The sequence below is a fragment of the Carassius gibelio genome, chromosome B8 (assembly GCF_023724105.1).
Source record: "Carassius gibelio isolate Cgi1373 ecotype wild population from Czech Republic chromosome B8, carGib1.2-hapl.c, whole genome shotgun sequence".
NCBI lineage: Eukaryota > Metazoa > Chordata > Actinopteri > Cypriniformes > Cyprinidae > Carassius > Carassius gibelio.
Genome location: NC_068403.1, coordinates 22,381,935 through 22,399,314, shown reverse-complemented (window position 1 = coordinate 22,399,314; position 17,380 = coordinate 22,381,935). Strand labels below are relative to the sequence as shown.

The 17,380-nt window shown below is 37.2% G+C and overlaps 1 protein-coding gene across 2 annotated transcripts in view; it reads left to right on the top strand.

The window, feature by feature from the left end:
* Positions 1-17,380, top strand: part of LOC127963319 (proprotein convertase subtilisin/kexin type 5) — a 46,821-nt gene that overhangs the window by 15,685 nt on the left and 13,756 nt on the right. For both annotated transcript variants that reach the window (XM_052563168.1, XM_052563169.1), the window contains exons 6-13: positions 4,672-4,760; positions 5,956-6,128; positions 8,452-8,664; positions 12,046-12,146; positions 12,910-13,013; positions 14,962-15,079; positions 15,165-15,353; positions 15,536-15,672. In XM_052563168.1, the coding sequence (XP_052419128.1) occupies positions 4,672-4,760; positions 5,956-6,128; positions 8,452-8,664; positions 12,046-12,146; positions 12,910-13,013; positions 14,962-15,079; positions 15,165-15,353; positions 15,536-15,672 (1,124 nt within the window). The remainder of the gene's footprint in view (positions 1-4,671; positions 4,761-5,955; positions 6,129-8,451; positions 8,665-12,045; positions 12,147-12,909; positions 13,014-14,961; positions 15,080-15,164; positions 15,354-15,535; positions 15,673-17,380) is intronic.

Sequence of the window (17,380 nt, the reverse complement as noted above, 5' to 3'; positions counted from 1 at the left end):
GACTTTCAGTGGAACTGCAGTTTATCGAACCAGTCTGACCTTTAAGCTGCATGTAAAATGTGCAACACAACACCAAGAGTGTCTGGCTGTGGACAGTGTATGTTTTATATGGTAAATGGGTTTATATGATACCTATAATATGAGTATCAGTTGTTTTTAGGGAACGTAAGAAAGGTTTCAATGACTTGTGCGGTTCTGGAAATGCTGAAATACTGGAATGCTCTGTTCAGGTGTGGTTCGTGTTTCTGGTTTTCTCATTGACCTGTATTTTGCCTGCAGATGTGACTTCGTCTCACAGAGGTTTTGACTTGGCATATAGTCAGTTAGACAGGAAAGGACTGTCTGAATGACGTTTAAAATGACCAAACGCTTAGTTTTTATGCCTACGTAATACTTTACACAACTATGTGAAATCTAATGGTACAAGTTCTGCAAGCTCTATTTCATAAAACTTTCTGAAATGTGTCGTTAGGGGTGCGCGATAAATATCGTCCGATAATTAATTCGTATCTCGTCAGTATAGCCGGTTCTCTGATCAGTGATAAATTCCCTTCAGGTGCGTGAATTGCTGTTAGTAAACGGAGCCGTTGTTAACTGACAAGCTGTGCTAATCCACATTCATTATCAGCTTGGATTTGCGCAGCTTGTCAGTTAACAACGACTCCGTGAAGTAACAGCTGCTCTATGTGAATTCACGCAGCTGAAGGGAATTTGCCGCTGTTGTGTACAAATATTTTCATCATGAAAATAGTGAAGCTGCAGGGGCGTTAAAGGGGGGGTGAAATGCTATTTCATGCATACTGAGTTTTTTACACTGTTAAAGAGTTGGATTCCCATGCTAAACATGGACAAAGTTTCAAAAATTAAGTTGTACGTTTGAAGGAGTATTTCTGTTCCAAAAATACTCCTTCCGGTTTGTCACAAGTTTCGGAAAGTTTTTTTTGAGTATGGCTCTGTGTGACGTTAGATGGAGCGGATTTTACTTATATGGGTCCTGAGGGCACGTCAGCCGGAAGAGCGCGCGCTCCCATATAGCAGAGCACTGAGTGAGAGCACAACAGACTTCACTGATCAGAGCGAGAGCGTCGAGAAATGTCACAAAAGGAGTGTGTTTTTGGTTGCCAGGGCAAGACAACCCTGCACAGATTACCAAAGAAAAAACAGCATTAAGGGACCAGTGGATGAGTTTATTTTTACAGAGCATCAACGGAGTTGTGCAAGTGTTTGTGTTTGTTCCCTGCATTTCGAAGATGCTTGTTTTACAAACAAGGCCCAGTTTGACAACGGATTTGCGTATCGTTTATTTCTTAAGGATGATGCAATCCCAACGAAAAAGGGTGAGTAAAACTGCTTAAAATATCTCTGCCTCCTTGTTAGTGCGTCCGCCTCCCATGCCGGAGACCCGGGTTCGAGCCCCGCTCGGAGCGAGTCGTTGCTGCTGCTGCTCTCATTCAGTTTCAGCCTCGGGATCTGATTCTGGATCATAAATAAACGGCTGAATCTGACTGTTAGCCATGGTTTGTTTTGGATGATGGTTTTTTCCTCACGGTAATGTCACAGTTTCCAGATGCTCTCAACGCAAAAGCCTGGTGCTCGTGATTCTTTAGCTCCGCCCACACGTCATGCTTCCAGCCGGTCGTGTTTTTCCCGGAAAAATCGGTACAGACTATCTTTCTCTTATGAATATAATAAAACTAAAGACTTTTTGGAGTTATGAAGGATGCAGTACTACTCTATAGGTACTCAAGATTTACAGGATATTGAGTGAAAACGATAATTTCACCCCCCCTTTAAAATATAAATAGACACCACCAAACAATCAATCTGTGTAGTTTTACATTAATTTTTTTCGGATATTGTGTAATGTCTGATTGAGGTTGATGCATTTTTCACTTTCCCAGTGGGTAAAAATTTTGTTTTCATTTATATTTTGCAAATTGAATGGAAAAACTGCTTGTTCACAATTTGTTTCACAGATAATTTTTTATAATTCCTTAAAACACAGCTGATCATTAACTAGTTTTCCTGACTCACACCCTTAATTTTTAAAGTAACATTATATGGTTTTATAACATTATTATTTTTATTTTTATTTATTTATTTAATTTTTTTGAGCCTTTGGTTTACATGACAGGTATAAACCATGATTTGCTACTTCCTAATGCTAGTCAAAGGCACCGTGGTTAACCAGAAAAATGTAAAATGGCACTTCATGCCCAAAAGGTTGCTGACCCCTGATTTTGATTAAAATCAATGAAAATGTTGGCTCAGAATTTTCTTTTTTCTGAACTCATACAGTACCATTTAAAAGTTTCGGGTCAGCACATTTTTTTTATTTTATTTTTTCACCATGGATGCATTACATATCTGTGTGCTTTTAAAGATTACTTCCAGAATTAAAATTTACTGATAATTTACTCTATTAAATTATCTATTGTCTGATTAATTTAGACCTTCTTATCATCAAAAATGTTCATGTCTTTCTTCAGTCAAAATGAAAGGTTTATGAGGAAAACATTCCAGGATTTTTCTCCTTTATAGTGGACTTCAATGGGGATCAGCGGGTTGAAGGTCTAAATTGCAGTTTCAGGGCAGCTTCAAAGGGCTGAACACGATCCCGGCCAAAGAATATGGGTCTTATCTAGTGGAACAATCTGTCATTTTATAAAAAAAAAAAACGAAAAAAAACAAAAAACCTTTCTATACTTTTAACCACAAATGCTCGTCTTGCACTTTCATGAATGCTTGGATTACGTAATCACGTACACATGACGCAGATGGAAGTACCGACCCAGTGTTTACAATGCAAACGTGCAAAGAAAGTCAAACACCCTTTGAAAAAAAGGTTAAACTGATGTCAGACGATTGTGAAGTTGGAGGAGAAAATTAGATGTTTTCTGCCCTATCCTACCATTTTGAACCAAAGTACACAGACTAAGAAAAAACCATACGTGACGTTTCCAATGTGATTACATAATGCATGAAGAAACACATCGCAGAGCTAGTGCAAGATGAGTATTTGTTGTTAAAGTATATACATTTTATTTTTATTTGAGAAAATGACAGATCATTTCGCACAATAAGACCCTTGTTCCTCGGCTGGGATCATGTAAAAAGTGAAGTGAAAGTGACATGCCATACAGCCAAGTATGGTGACCCATATTCAGAATTCATGCTCTGCATTTAACCCATACAAAGTGCACACACACAGCAGTGAACACACACACACACAAACACTGTGAACACACACCAAGAGCAGTGGGCAGCCATTTATCCTGCGGCGCCCAGGGAGCAGTTGGGGGTTCGGTGCCTTGCTCAAGGGCACTTCAATAGTGGAATTGCTGGCCCAAGACTAAAACTCACAACCTTAGGGTTCGGAGTCAAACTCTCTAACCGCTAGGCCTTGACTTCTCCATGTAGAGCCTTTTAAAGCTGCATAGAAACTGCAATTTGAACCTTCAACCCGTTGACCACCTTTGAAGTCCACTATATGTAGAAAATTCCAGGAATATTTTACTCAAAAAACGTAATTTCTTTGCGACTGAAGAAAAAAAGACATGAACATCTTGGATGACATGGGGGGTGAGTAAATTATCAGGAAATTTCAATTCTGGAAGTGAACTAATCCTTTGAATGTTTCAAAAGTGACAGTAAAGGCAGTTCTTTTGCAGCTTCTGTTCATCAAAGTATGTTGAAAAAGTGACATTTTACCAAAACATTAATCTGCACAACCGTTTTCAACATTATCCATAAGAAATGTTTCTTGAGCAGCAAATCAGCATATTAGCATGATCCCTGAAGGATTTGTTGACACTGAAGACTGGAGGAATGATGCTGAAATTTCATCTTTGCATTTACATTTTATAACATATTCAAATAAGAAAACCGTTATTTCTATAAAAACATTCAAATCTATATAGCCCCAAATCTTTGAACAGTAAAGTAGACTTGAAGTTGCCAGTCTTTTGGATTTTATCGTACATTAATTTTCAATGAAACGTTTCAGTATTGGATAATTGTTGTGATAGTTTTAGTCTGGAGGCATTAGATTGGCACTGGGATCGAGTCCACGGACCACCTGGGAGTTCTTCTGGCCTTTTGACCTTGTAAATGTTTATGGTTGTGACGGCGAGCGAACCCTGGTCTCATCCCGGATCTGCTGCTGCTATGGATCTTTACAATCTTTGTTTCTTTTTCAGTTTATAAATGGCTTAGATTGGAGACGGTGGTTACCATGGTAGCGTGAGTTTTTCTATGCAGCTGTTCACTGCTGGAGGTTCGACAGCTGAATCTCTCTCCATCTGTCTGTCTCTGTCTTTTTTTTTTTGCGGATGATTTGTATTCGATTTATGTGGGTTTAGTTTGGGTCAGGAATCTATCCACGTTGCGTCTGAAGCGGAGGAACCACTCAAATGTTTTCATTCAGTATCTCAAATATTTAGCTGCTGTGTTTTAGCTCTGCTGGCCGTGGAAGCACATGTTTAGTTTCAGCCCAGCTGTTTCTCTCTCTCTCTCTGTTTCCTGTCCACTTCTGCGTTCCTTCTGTAGCGAGTGTGTAATAGGTCAGCAGCAGTGTCTGTGCTTGCGTAAGGGTCTCCAGTCTTGTTTATGCAGTCGGTGAATGTGTGTGTGTGTCAGTACTAACACTATCGTCTGATATGTTGTGTTCAGGCATGGCACGAGGTGCGCTGGTGAAGTAGCAGCGTCTGCCAACAACTCACACTGCACAGTGGGCATCGCTTACAACGCCAAGATTGGGGGTAAGTGTGACTGACTGTCTGATTTAGATCCGCTGCTGTACCTGTGAATCCTGTCTTTTGTTCATATTCATGCACATACAGTGAAAACAGTGCCCCTGTATGCAACCAGTACCTCACAACAGTAAAAAGTCAGAAATAAAACAAATTAGTTATATGAACTCTCGTGACCAAACTGGCTTATATACATGTTCTTGTTAAAGAATTCATACATGGACTCAATTTATTTTTAAATAAAATCTTTCATGGAAAAGGCTTTAGTTCAGAAAGTTAAGAAATCAAAATAAATATTTCAGTTAAGTGTATTTAGACTTTTGTCTGGTAGTAAACACGCTCTTCTATTGTATTGATATTATATATTCTTCTGCATGACTGAAAACCTGCACAGGTGTCTTTTATAGATTATGGAAAATTTTTTGGAAGTCAACAAAATTAATTTAGGTCATTTTAAGTTTTTTACAAGTTGGGAATCGATACACCTAAATTCTGTGTAGCTGTTTATGAATGTAAGGACATATTTTTTATGAGACACATCCAGGTTTTTGGAGGTTTTTAAGGAAATCTCTCATGCATACTCAACAAAACTGCATTTATTTGATCAAAACTACAGTAAAGACAGTAATATTGTGAAATATTGTTGCAATTTAAAGTAACTGTTTCTTTATTTAAATACTTAAATACTTTATACTTAATGTAATTTATTCCTGTGATGCAAAGCTGTATTTTCAGCATCATTCCTCCAGTCTTCAGTGTCAACAGATCCTTAAGAAATCATCCTGATATGCTGATTTGCTGCTCAAGAAACATTGAAAATAGATGTGCAGCTTATTTTTGTAGTAAAAAAAGCACTTTATTCTGGATTCTTTGATTAATAGAACATTTAAAAAACAGCATTTATTTGAAATGTATATATTTTTGTAACATTATGAAAGTCATTACTGTAACTTTTGATCATTTTAATGCAATACAAAAATTCTTACTCTTGAATGGTGGCATATATATATATACACACCCTCTAATACATCCAAGCCTAATTATTCAGGGCTTGCTTAAGATAGATCAGTTGACTAGTAATTTAGACAACAGCCCCCCCCCAGACTAGTTAATCTTGTAAATGTGTAGTTTTGCACATCTGTTGGACTTCACTGGCCATGCATATATTTTCCCTGCTGAGGTTTTCTCTGGGCTTGTCCTGCAGGTGTCCGCATGTTGGACGGAGATGTGACAGACATGGTAGAGGCCAAATCACTGAGTCTACACCCTCAACACATAGATATTTACAGTGCCAGCTGGGGTCCAGATGATGATGGCAAAACCGTGGATGGGCCTGCTTCCCTCGCCAGACAGGCCTTTGAAAACGGCATCAGACAGGTAAGCATCATCTCAGCATGTATGGAAGTTTATATGAAATGTGTGTTACGTTTTTTTTCTGAAACTGAAAGTGTCTTTTTCCATATGATGTGGCATTCATAAATCAGCAAGTGTAATTTTCAGGACATCAGTCACATTTCTCCAGCAGTCTGGTTTCCTTTCCTTCTCACACTCATCACCTGCTACGCCAGTGAACTTTAGAACGGGATTTTAGTAGAGATGTTCCGATACCCTTTTTCTCTTCCCGATACCGATTCCGATACCTGGGCTCAGGGTATCGGCCGATACCGAGTACTGATCCGATACCTGGGTGTGTATCTGTATATACAGCTGTATATACTACTAGCCCTGTGTAAATTGCTAGAATTCTTTTTATGGTGTGCTTCAGACAGATCCCTCAATAAAACATGAACAAATACATGGTGAACTACTGTATTTATTACAGTATTTTTATTATCTAACATGAATTTGACAGTATTATTTATTTTCATATGCAAAAAAGAACTTCAAATGCAGCCAAAAATCTAACACCGCAAACTAAAAAAGGTATTTAAGTTTTACAATATAACTGTATAAAAAAACTGCAACAAATAAGTCTAGGAATATAAAAAAAGATCTATTAATCAGATAATCTCTTTACAACAAAACAAGTAAAAAACAAGCAACCATCTAGGCATAATTATTATTATTATAGAGACGTATTATTATTACTGTAGGCTACAACAGTAGCTTTATATATTGTCAATTTACTCATGTAAACCAAACATTTATTTTAATGGGCTGCCATGAAGATCTTTGAGTGTCTGTGTTTATGATATGACAGTATTCTCAAATGAAACGGTAAATTCTCATGAAGTGACGGTTTATGCGTTCGTGTCCTCATGACACACAGCAGAGACTACAAAACAGCGAGCTCTCGCGCATCTGTGCCAGTCACCCACAGAGATGTAGATTTTGCGGGAGTAATATTTAAATAGTATTTTGCAGTTTAATATTCACAGACACTAGTATATATTCGGCTACTGTCTGGAGCCCTGCGCTTTGACTTACACGGAAGCGACTGAACGCAGCTGCCGGTACTGAATATACTTGAGAGTCTGTAACTACCGGTACTACAGAGACATACTGCTAACCACTGATCTATAATATAGAAGCGGCTTCACTGTCTTTTGGCAGTTTAGAATGTGATGAGTGATCCAGTCATATATAGATCAGGGCTGCTAACGCGTTTTCATTTCTTCTTCGCTGCTCTAAACAGGGGTTGCTTGTGGCAACACAGCACAACTTCCTGTGTTTTCAATGCATTTTGAGCAGCGAAGAAGAACCGTGCAGCAGTTAGGCAAAGCTTGCGGTCATAACTAGGTATTTTTTAAGAAAATGGTATCGGATCGGTATATGGGTTCATGTACTCGCCGATGCCGATGCCAGAATTTGTTGTGGTATCGGAGATATTTCCGATACTAGTATCGGAATCGGAACAACTCTAGATTTTAGTTTGTCTTCCTTGAGTCATGAGTCTCCGTCAGTAATTGGCCTTTATCTTGTGCCAAAGGTGTGTTTGGAGTGGTTTAGGCATGTTTCAGGTATGTGAGACTCATAGACATCAGGTAATACTGGTCTCCTCTCATCAGAAAAGGCTGGAGGATATTAATGCTTGGAAAGTAAATTGTCCTGATGCTGTTAGCTGTCCTGTGTTAAATAAGTGTTTCCGGTCAGTCAGTTAAAAAAGTTTATATTTATTTTTTTGTCGCGTTTATTTGTTTTGTTTTTTTAGAATTGAGACCGATTTCCACTATCGTAATGCATCTGGATGATGTTTGTAAATTATTCTCAATGATTTGCGTTCAATTCTCTTTACTGTAATATGGCAATGAAAACCATCCTGTTTGGAAATGTACTTTTTTAATAGATATATATTTTTAAATTAAGTGAAGTTAATGTAGTTTAACCACCATTGCTGTTAAAACGATAACATTTAAAAGGTATCCATTTAAACTGATTTTATTTCAGTTGGTTGACTAGGCAATATTGTAAGTTTTAAGTTCATTTAAATACTAAAATTACTAAAACTGAAACTGAAATAAATAGAAATATTGCTAAATAGATATATAATAAACGTATAATAATGACTCGGCTACTAACACTTAAGTAAAATTCAAATGAAAACTAAAAATATATTTATTACAAATATATGTATTTGTTCAAATATATGAATTTAAAATACCAGAAATAATTGATATAGAATCTATTTGTTGTTACAGTAATAAGAAGGAAAATGGAGGAAAAAGAATGGGTTTAATATACGTGTTTTTTCTCTTCACAGGGCAGGAAAGGACGGGGCTCAATCTTTGTTTGGGCGTCAGGAAATGGCGGTCGGAGTCGCGATCACTGTTCATGTGATGGCTACACCAACAGCATCTACACGATATCCATCAGCAGCACGGCAGAGAGCGGCCGCAAGCCCTGGTATCTGGAAGAGTGCGCCTCCACCCTCACCACCACCTACAGCAGCGGAGAGAACTACGACCGCAAAATCGTAAGTTACCAAGAAGATGCTAAAACTAGATCTTCAGCACTGAGCAAGCTTGCAAACAGGTCTGCTGCTTAATTGGTTTGAAAACTGTCATAATTTACTCACCCCTAAGTTGTTCCTAACTTGTAAGAGTTTCTTTCTTATTTTAAACACAGAAGATATTTTGGAGAATGTTGGTAACCAAATATTGATGGTGGCCATTGACTTCATACCATTTTCTTCAATATTAGGAAAGTCAATGGCTACTGTCAGCTGTTTGGTTACCAGCATTCTTCAGAACATCTTCTTTTGTGTTTAACAGAAGAAAGAAAGTTTCTTTTGGGGAGGGGGTGGGTTGTAGTCTTAGAATAAGTGCAAGAAAAAATCCAGGCCCCTACATTTCCCCAAATTAGTAGAAAATCTATATTAAAAAAATGAGCTGAAGTTAAACACCGGTTGACTGCACAATATCTTTAAAGTAGAGATGCCTTCACATTATTTTTCCAATTTATTGCTGTTGCATTTTCATTGGTTTCTTTGGCCATGCATGTGTGTTTGATCTGCTTTGCTGGTCACTGTGTCATGAGAGCATCCTAGTGTTAACCTCTGTGGTTTACAGCCCACACACAGTTTTACACACTCCTCTGAGAGTTACAGAGTGACGCTTCTTCCCTGTTTCTCAGCTTGTCTCAGAGCGACGTGCGAAATTCCACACCGGCTTTCAAAGTCTTTTTGCCATACATCTTTACATTCTGAAGCCCAGTGTTACAAACACCAGAACAAAGACATTCTCTTTGTTGTGATCTCCTGCAGTTTTCAGTTAATTCAGCTCAAGAGTACAGTTCACTGAATTTCCAAGTTTTTGCAACATTGTCCATTTACTAGATCACTTATATTTACACAAGTTTATTATGAACCCATCCAGAGTTATTGTCATTAAAGGCAACTATTTCAAAGGTAAATATTAGCAGTGAAAATATTTTAGACAGCTGTAAGGGAAACACATTTTTGGCAAGAATGTTGATTGTGTACTGTTAATATCATAGAAATGTACAGCACAGCATACTCAGAAATCAGCTTTCTATTGGTCAACATGGTGAATTCATGTGAGGAATCTTTCCCTCCCACATGAAACTCTTGTTTGAATATTGAACGACTGGATTATGCTTGCAGAAAAATAGTGAATGTGTCCACACTTAAAAAAAAATAAAATAAATTTATATGATTAAAAACTTGTGCTTTGAGTGAAATCACTGTTGTGTAAACGTACCCTATAACGTTCATGTTGCAAAGGTCCTTGAAGTGCTTGAATGATTATTATTCAGTGTTGACGTAATTTCAACTGAAACAGGAAGTCAGGGCGGGATATATCAAGCAGCTCCGCCCACTTTTTTAAATAGCCAATAGAATTTAATCCATAAAGCATTTTTTATAGAATTCAAATGGGATCCAATATGTTTTGTGGTCTGGACCGACTCGCACATATGATCAGTTCATGTGAAACCATACTTTATTCACCCCTATCGAAAATATATTTACACTGTCTGTACACTATTTCCCCTCACCGTACAGAAAATACAAATTCTGTGAACAAGTGACTGATTTCAGCCTCAGTTTCGGCATCAGGTTGTAGTGTATGGGGGTGGGACGCTTCAGATGCTAGAGAGCATCTGATTGGACAGAAAATCTGATGAGAAGCTGAAGGACAGGGGGATGTCATCAAAATCATTAATCCATTCTGGCGGAAATGAGAGACTGTAAGATTTCAGTCCTTATGTCTTCTAAATGTAAATGTTGTCATTGTTTTGGAGCACACTAAATTATAGATAACCTTCAGACTAACATATTTATACTGAAAACCAAAAAAACTTGATTTTGATTTAATTGGGGCTTTAAAACTTCTGATCTATTTTAAACAAATAAAACATAACTGTCCAATTAGACAAGAAGGGGTGTTGACTTATAGCTCGTTTCCACTTAGCGGTATGATTCGGTAAAGTATGGTGCGGTACGCAATTATTACCGTTTCCACTTTCAGAAGTTGTGAATGGTACCAAAAAAGTTTACTGTACTACTTTTTTGGTACCCTTCCGTTGGTGTACCAGAAAGGTGGAGCTACACTCAGAGCAGAACGTTGATTGATTGGTTGACTAGAATCGTCACTTTTGTGTGATACAAGGGGATTCTCCTTCACTTTTTCTGCTTTGCTTTCCATGAATGTTTAGCTTTTTTACATCAGAGTGCACAAACACAAATATAACTGTGTATTTTATAATTTTAATATTTTCACACAGATAAAAGCCGTTTCTCATCATGCATTCTTGTCTGTTCTTGTGGACTTGTGATGCATCCTCTGTCTCTTAAATGTTCAGCTTGAACCGATATCAGCATGTGCTGTTCAGGTCTCACCTGTGCGCTATATCAGCACCTGGGTGATGACAGAATAAATGCTCATATTCCAATCATGTTCAATTGAGCAAGAGTGAATGGTTTGTCCATCTTTTATTTTCTTTTCTTTTTTCATTAGTGGTGTTGTAATGAATTGGGAAGCCATAATGTGTATCCATCAACAGAATCATATTAGCCGAACCCTGTTTTGTTTTACATGTTATTTATAACAAACCATACTACAGATGCATTTAAGTTGAACCGTGGTCCACGAACCGTTCCACTCCTAAAATTATCCAACCACTGTTTGTTTTTAAATCTGACATTTAGAGCAGAGTAAATCTGAAATCCATCACACAGCTGAAATTAGAGTCTCATTTAGTTGATCCAAATGAATATATTTCCAAGATTTTATTGCATGAATCTCACAATCTTCAAACTGATGCTAACGCAGTATCTGAGTGGATCCATTCCTTGCTACTGAATCACAGATGCATAAAAGTGGTGGTAATTTACTGCTAAGTGTAGCACCATGGCACATTTATAGCACATTTCACTGACAGTAAGTACTCCAGTATGCTGAAGTGCATTTAACAAAAAAAAAAAACTAAAATGTTCTGCAGTATTTCTTTTTGGATTAAGAATAGTGTGTGTGTAATTAAATCAGCAGATGCCACAGTTTGTGGCCCTGTGTGAGACGGGATTAAAATTAATACACTATATAATTAACTACACACTATAAGTAAAGTAATAATTTTCAAAAAAGCAAATTATATATATGTTAACTAAAATGTAACTAATATCAGAAAGAATACAATAAATCAATGCATGTAACTGTCTATCACATACTCGCAATATATGAGAGTGTTGTGTATTATAACAGGAGCGGTCAAGTATGGTTATTTCACATCATGCTACTCATTGGCACTGTCAATACATGTTCACTTAATTCACAGATAAACACATGGAAGCACCATGCACAAGAACAACCTAAATGATTTTTGTCTCTCCTGTTAGATCACGACTGATCTGAGGCAGCGCTGCACAGACAGTCACACTGGAACATCAGCGTCTGCGCCGATGGCGGCAGGGATCATTGCTCTTGCTCTGGAAGCCAAGTAAGTGGAAGCAAACTACTGCATGCTCTCAGTCCTCTAACAGCTGTTTAGTGGAAGTGTCTGCTCCAGGCCACTTCAGTGTAATTAGCAGATTTATCCACTAATCATGAAGGTGTTATGCTATAAACTCCAGTTATTTTTCACTCTCTTACTGACCCTCTGAATTGAAGGGATATTTTTAAGAATGTTGATAACCAAACAGCTGACGTTCGCCATAGTATGTTCCTTTTTGGATGAACTATCCCTTTAATTCAGAGGGTCAGTCCTCATTTATCATCAATCCCTTATTTCAAAAGTGCAAGAAAAATCCAGGCCCCTGTAAAATGCTGGGACTCTAAATGCTTTGTAGCGAGCGGCGTGCTTCCCGTAAGTTTCAACTGTGTCAGATTTCACACAGGAAATTGAGGAAAACCTTGACATATGGCTGCAATGTGATTGTATATTCCCAGCACAATGCAGCGATCCAAACGGAGTTAGATTGTTCCAATATTTCGGGGGGATATTCGGGAACACATGGCATCCATCTCTCTTTGGTTTGATGTTTAATCCCACTGTGCACGGTGAATTATGAGAGTGAATGTTTCAACCAGCCATCCAGGCAATGAGACTTTGTGAACTAAAGCTGATAACTGTGGCCAGTGTGATTGTTTGGCTTATAATAATTGGATTTTACAAAAATCCAGTTTGGAGATATTACTTAGTCACGCACATGGTCACATAGTTGCAAATGTCCAATAATCTTATTTCTGACTCTCTGCTTCAGTCCTTTCTTGACGTGGCGAGACGTGCAACACATAATAGTGAAGACATCTCGTGCTGGCCATCTCAGCGCTCCTGACTGGAAAACCAATGCTGCTGGTTATAACGGTAACAGCCTTTTTAAACTGTTTTTAACAGGCTTTAAATTGCCCAGTCTTGTTTTAACCACTAGATTGGAGGTGATGCTTGTGTGAAAAGCAGCATGCCCAAAATATTAGATGTTACGTTTATTGTATGCTTCAGGGTTTTCCAGTGTAGGGTTGGGCAAAATACAAAAATCTTATATCACAATTTGAGTAATTTTATTTCACATCAATGACATCACAAATAGTTATTTTCAATACCACAAAGAAAGCATATCGTGAAAAAAAAAAAACCTCAAGACAAATAAACAGTCAGTGATAAAATAAGAACAAAGAATCTAATTAGAAGCAATAGGACTTAATACTACAGCAGAACAAGGACACAAATGAAATAGACCTACGTGAAAAACGTAGCAAGAGTTTTTCCCACTTTTGTTGTTTAATTAATGACACAGACAGCTGAAGGTTTATTAGGGTGCTGTCACTTTAAGACTGAATGCACAGATCTAATAAACTGACACGTATGCATTTTCTTTCTTAACTGTTTACGTTCACTTAAGACATAAAGACTGTATTTATGAGGATACTAATCAAAGATGGGCTTTTTGATACATAAGTGGATGTATTTGACCGTTCAAGCCCAAAAAGTCACAAAAATGTCACATGTTCATAACCACAATAAAGATGATCTAAAATCCAAAAGTAATCCAAAGTCCAAAATCTCTACCGGTCATACCTGACTATGCTAAATAACAAATTTTCCAACAGAACCAGGGTTAGGATTAGGATCAGGGTTACGAAGTCATTTTAAACTAAAATTAAAACCATAAAAAACACTAAAAGACACAGCTAAAAATAACTATTGCTCTTAAATGTTTAAGAACTTTTGAACCGCTAATCCTATCTGAATGCTTTAAAAACTGTTGTAAAGCAGAGATTCTCCGGATATCTGCAGATATCGCATTTGTCTTATTTGGATATCCAGAGGCGCCGTAGCGTATGTGATTACGTCATCACATTTTGACAACATTGATTCGTCAGAAGAAACCATATTCAACCAATAAACATAGGTTTTTGGTCTTCTGAACCACCATTTAGGATGTTTCTTTGAATACATTTGATTAAATGCAAAGTGAAAGTAAAGTCTGTCATGTGTGTATGCATTTAAATGAACAAAAAATTAACACATTTGTATGAGAGAGCTCTCTGAAAAAGCACAGAAAAACACATGATTGAGCACTTTGACATAAAACAAACCAAAAACAAGGATGAAACAGTGGTACCTATTGGATAAAGCAATGGGGCGATGTCCCAGTAAAATCTATTCCGATGCAGAGTACAGCCAAAGACTATAGAAATACAAAGACGGTTCCCTCCTGTACTTACAAATGGGAGACACGGCATTTACAATTTACGAATCATTTACACTTTGTATTTTTGGTGCAGAAGACAATTTGTGAATTTTTCACTATTAGCTGCATGGATTGTGTTTGTTGTTGTTCATACTCCGATTGAAAATATATTTATCTGAAAAAAAGTCACTTTTTTTTTTTTTTTTTTACTGTTTTATCATTAAAACCTATAACAGTAATTTGTCTTTAACTTGCCTGGGGAATGATATATGTGGACAACATTTTATTTGGAAGTCTAAAACACCCTGATACAACTTTCTAAAGAAAAAAAAATCCAAACATCAGGAGTAAAAAAAAAACCTTAAGTTGTGTTCTTAAAATTCTGGAAGTTCATACATTCTTAGAGAAAACAAAAATATAAAAATTCTAAAAATGTATATATAATCTAGTTGCCAAGGCATCATTTGTTATTTTCATTCAGTTTAACAATGCCAATGAAACTAAAATAGCACTGATCTGCTGATCATGATTGATGGTCATTTTGGTGTTCATAGTAACTCTAAATCTGTGTGCATATTGTTATTTTTTTGTTGAACAGTTAAGTTGTAAATCTTCTTACAGTCAGTCACCTGTATGGCTTTGGGCTGATGGACGCAGAAGCCATGGTGAAAGAGGCGGAGCGCTGGAAACCGGTTCCCCCGCAGCACATCTGTGTGGAGAATGCTGACAAACAAATCCGGTATATGCAACATCCAACAGCAGGTCACATTTATATTGTTATGCAAGACATAATAAATAAAACCTAATAAATTTGTTTCCGATAGAACCATCCGTCCAGAGCATGTCGTTCGTTCGGTATACAAGGCAACAGGCTGCACGGATAATGCAAACCATCACGTTATTTATCTGGAGCATGTGGTTGTGCGTATAACAATTACGCACCCACGACGAGGAGATCTGTCAATCAACCTAACATCACCATCAGGGACAAAGTCACAGCTGCTCGCCAATAGGTACAACATACACAGACTACACACTTCAGTAAATGGCTATTTTGATAGAATTACTACATTGTGGTTTGTTCTGTCCCCCTGGTGAATTTCAGTGGAAGAATTCACAGATTTCCACTGAATTGGTCCAGTATCTTTAAGTGCATTTTGTGCTGTGATGTAGCATCTGTTTATTGTTACTGCAGACTGTTTGATCACTCAATGGAGGGCTTTAAGAACTGGGAATTCATGACAACTCACTGCTGGGGAGAGAAAGCTGCTGGAGACTGGATACTAGAGATCTATGACTCTCCGTCCCAACTCAGGAGCCAGAAAGCACCAGGTACGTTCTCCAAGCAAAACACACTACCTGTTACTTCAGCTATTCCTTCACCTTCGAAAACACCACATGGTCTTACACAGAGGTGTTTTCCTAAATATATAGAAACTTTTGGGTTGTGCACCGCTATTAACTACCACAGTACCAACATTGACTGCAGTGATTACAATGATTACATTTTTACAGATCCGGTAGTGTGATTAAAGTTAATAAATTTATGTGTGAGATTCCAAGTTGAAACAATTTTTTTGTCAACGATGGCAATCGTCCATTGACAATAATGCAGGCGGAATATCGAAGCTGGATGTTACGTCTGTTTCCCCTGTTGTCAGGTCACATACAAAATATATTGTTTTAACGATGTAATATCTAGTTATAATGGCAAAACCATGTCGCCTTTATGTCATATGCAAGAAAATACATTGTTTTAATGACTCATTTCCTAGTATTTTCTCATAACCCCCCCCCCCCCCCCCCCAAAAAAAAAAAACACAGAGATGCACTGATTGCAATTTTCTTGGCCGATTCCTATTTCTTTTATTTATTTATTTATTTTTGTAGGTGTGACCTGCCAATACTTATTTTTGCCAATTCCTATTTTCTTTCTAAAGAAGCATAATTGACGGCATATACAAACGAAAATCCAGTTTCTTTTTCAGTGCAAGTAAATTTATTTTGCAACATTACAATTCCCCAATCTGGACTAAGTTACAAATGTTTCCTCACTTAAACATCTCTCTATGTGACTGGAAGGAGCTTGAATAAAAATGAACTGAAAATGAGTTACTGTATTTAACAAAACAGATGTCATTTCCCACTATGCTTATAAATGGCCATTTTTCTTCATTAAATGGTTATCTTTCACATCAAATTCTTACATTGTTTCAGTTAATTCAATTTTAATTTGAAACTGTAGAGTTGTTACCATTCTAACGATATCAGTATTAAGTAACTGCATCTTTCCACTGCAGGAAACACAAAAGCTGCATCTGAAGTGGCACAGACTGTTTGATGAAACTGAGGTGCCATAAATGCATTTACACTGCGAAATTGCGAATGCATAAATAATTATAAAAGATTAATGTTTTAAATAAAAAAAAAATTTGAACATGCAAATAAGAAATGTAGTGAAAATGCAATGATACTTTACTTATGAAACCAAACCATCAGTAGGTGGTGACATTAATGGTTTACCGAGTGAGTCGTTTAGTCATTCATTCAACCGATTTATCGAGTCGAGGGAAGTAACTGTCTTTATGAATAGTGTACTGAATCATTGACTCACTCGATTAGTTTAAAAACGTGGATTCATTCAATAACAAAACACGGCTGTGTTGCTGGGAGAAACACAACAGTTCTGCTGTGGCTTTGATTGGAACTATTTTCCTTTGTGAAATTCAGCAAAAACAGTCACTATTGAGTCTAAAATGTTAGTCACTTCTTTAACTTCTTGTTTATCGAACTACTATTGTATAAAATCAGTGTCACATTGTAATCGTGTTAACAGAACAACGTACAGCTGATATTAAGGAATGTAACAGAGCGGTGGCTGATGCACTCAATGATGTGTTGGAGAAACAAAGAGAGATGCAAGTAGAGTTAATTGATTTAGAATCTCGCTCAAGATGGAATAACTGGTAGGCATACGCAGGGATACTGAGGGAACTCAAAACCAAGGCGCTTCGATTACAAACGCCACATTGCAGTTGTT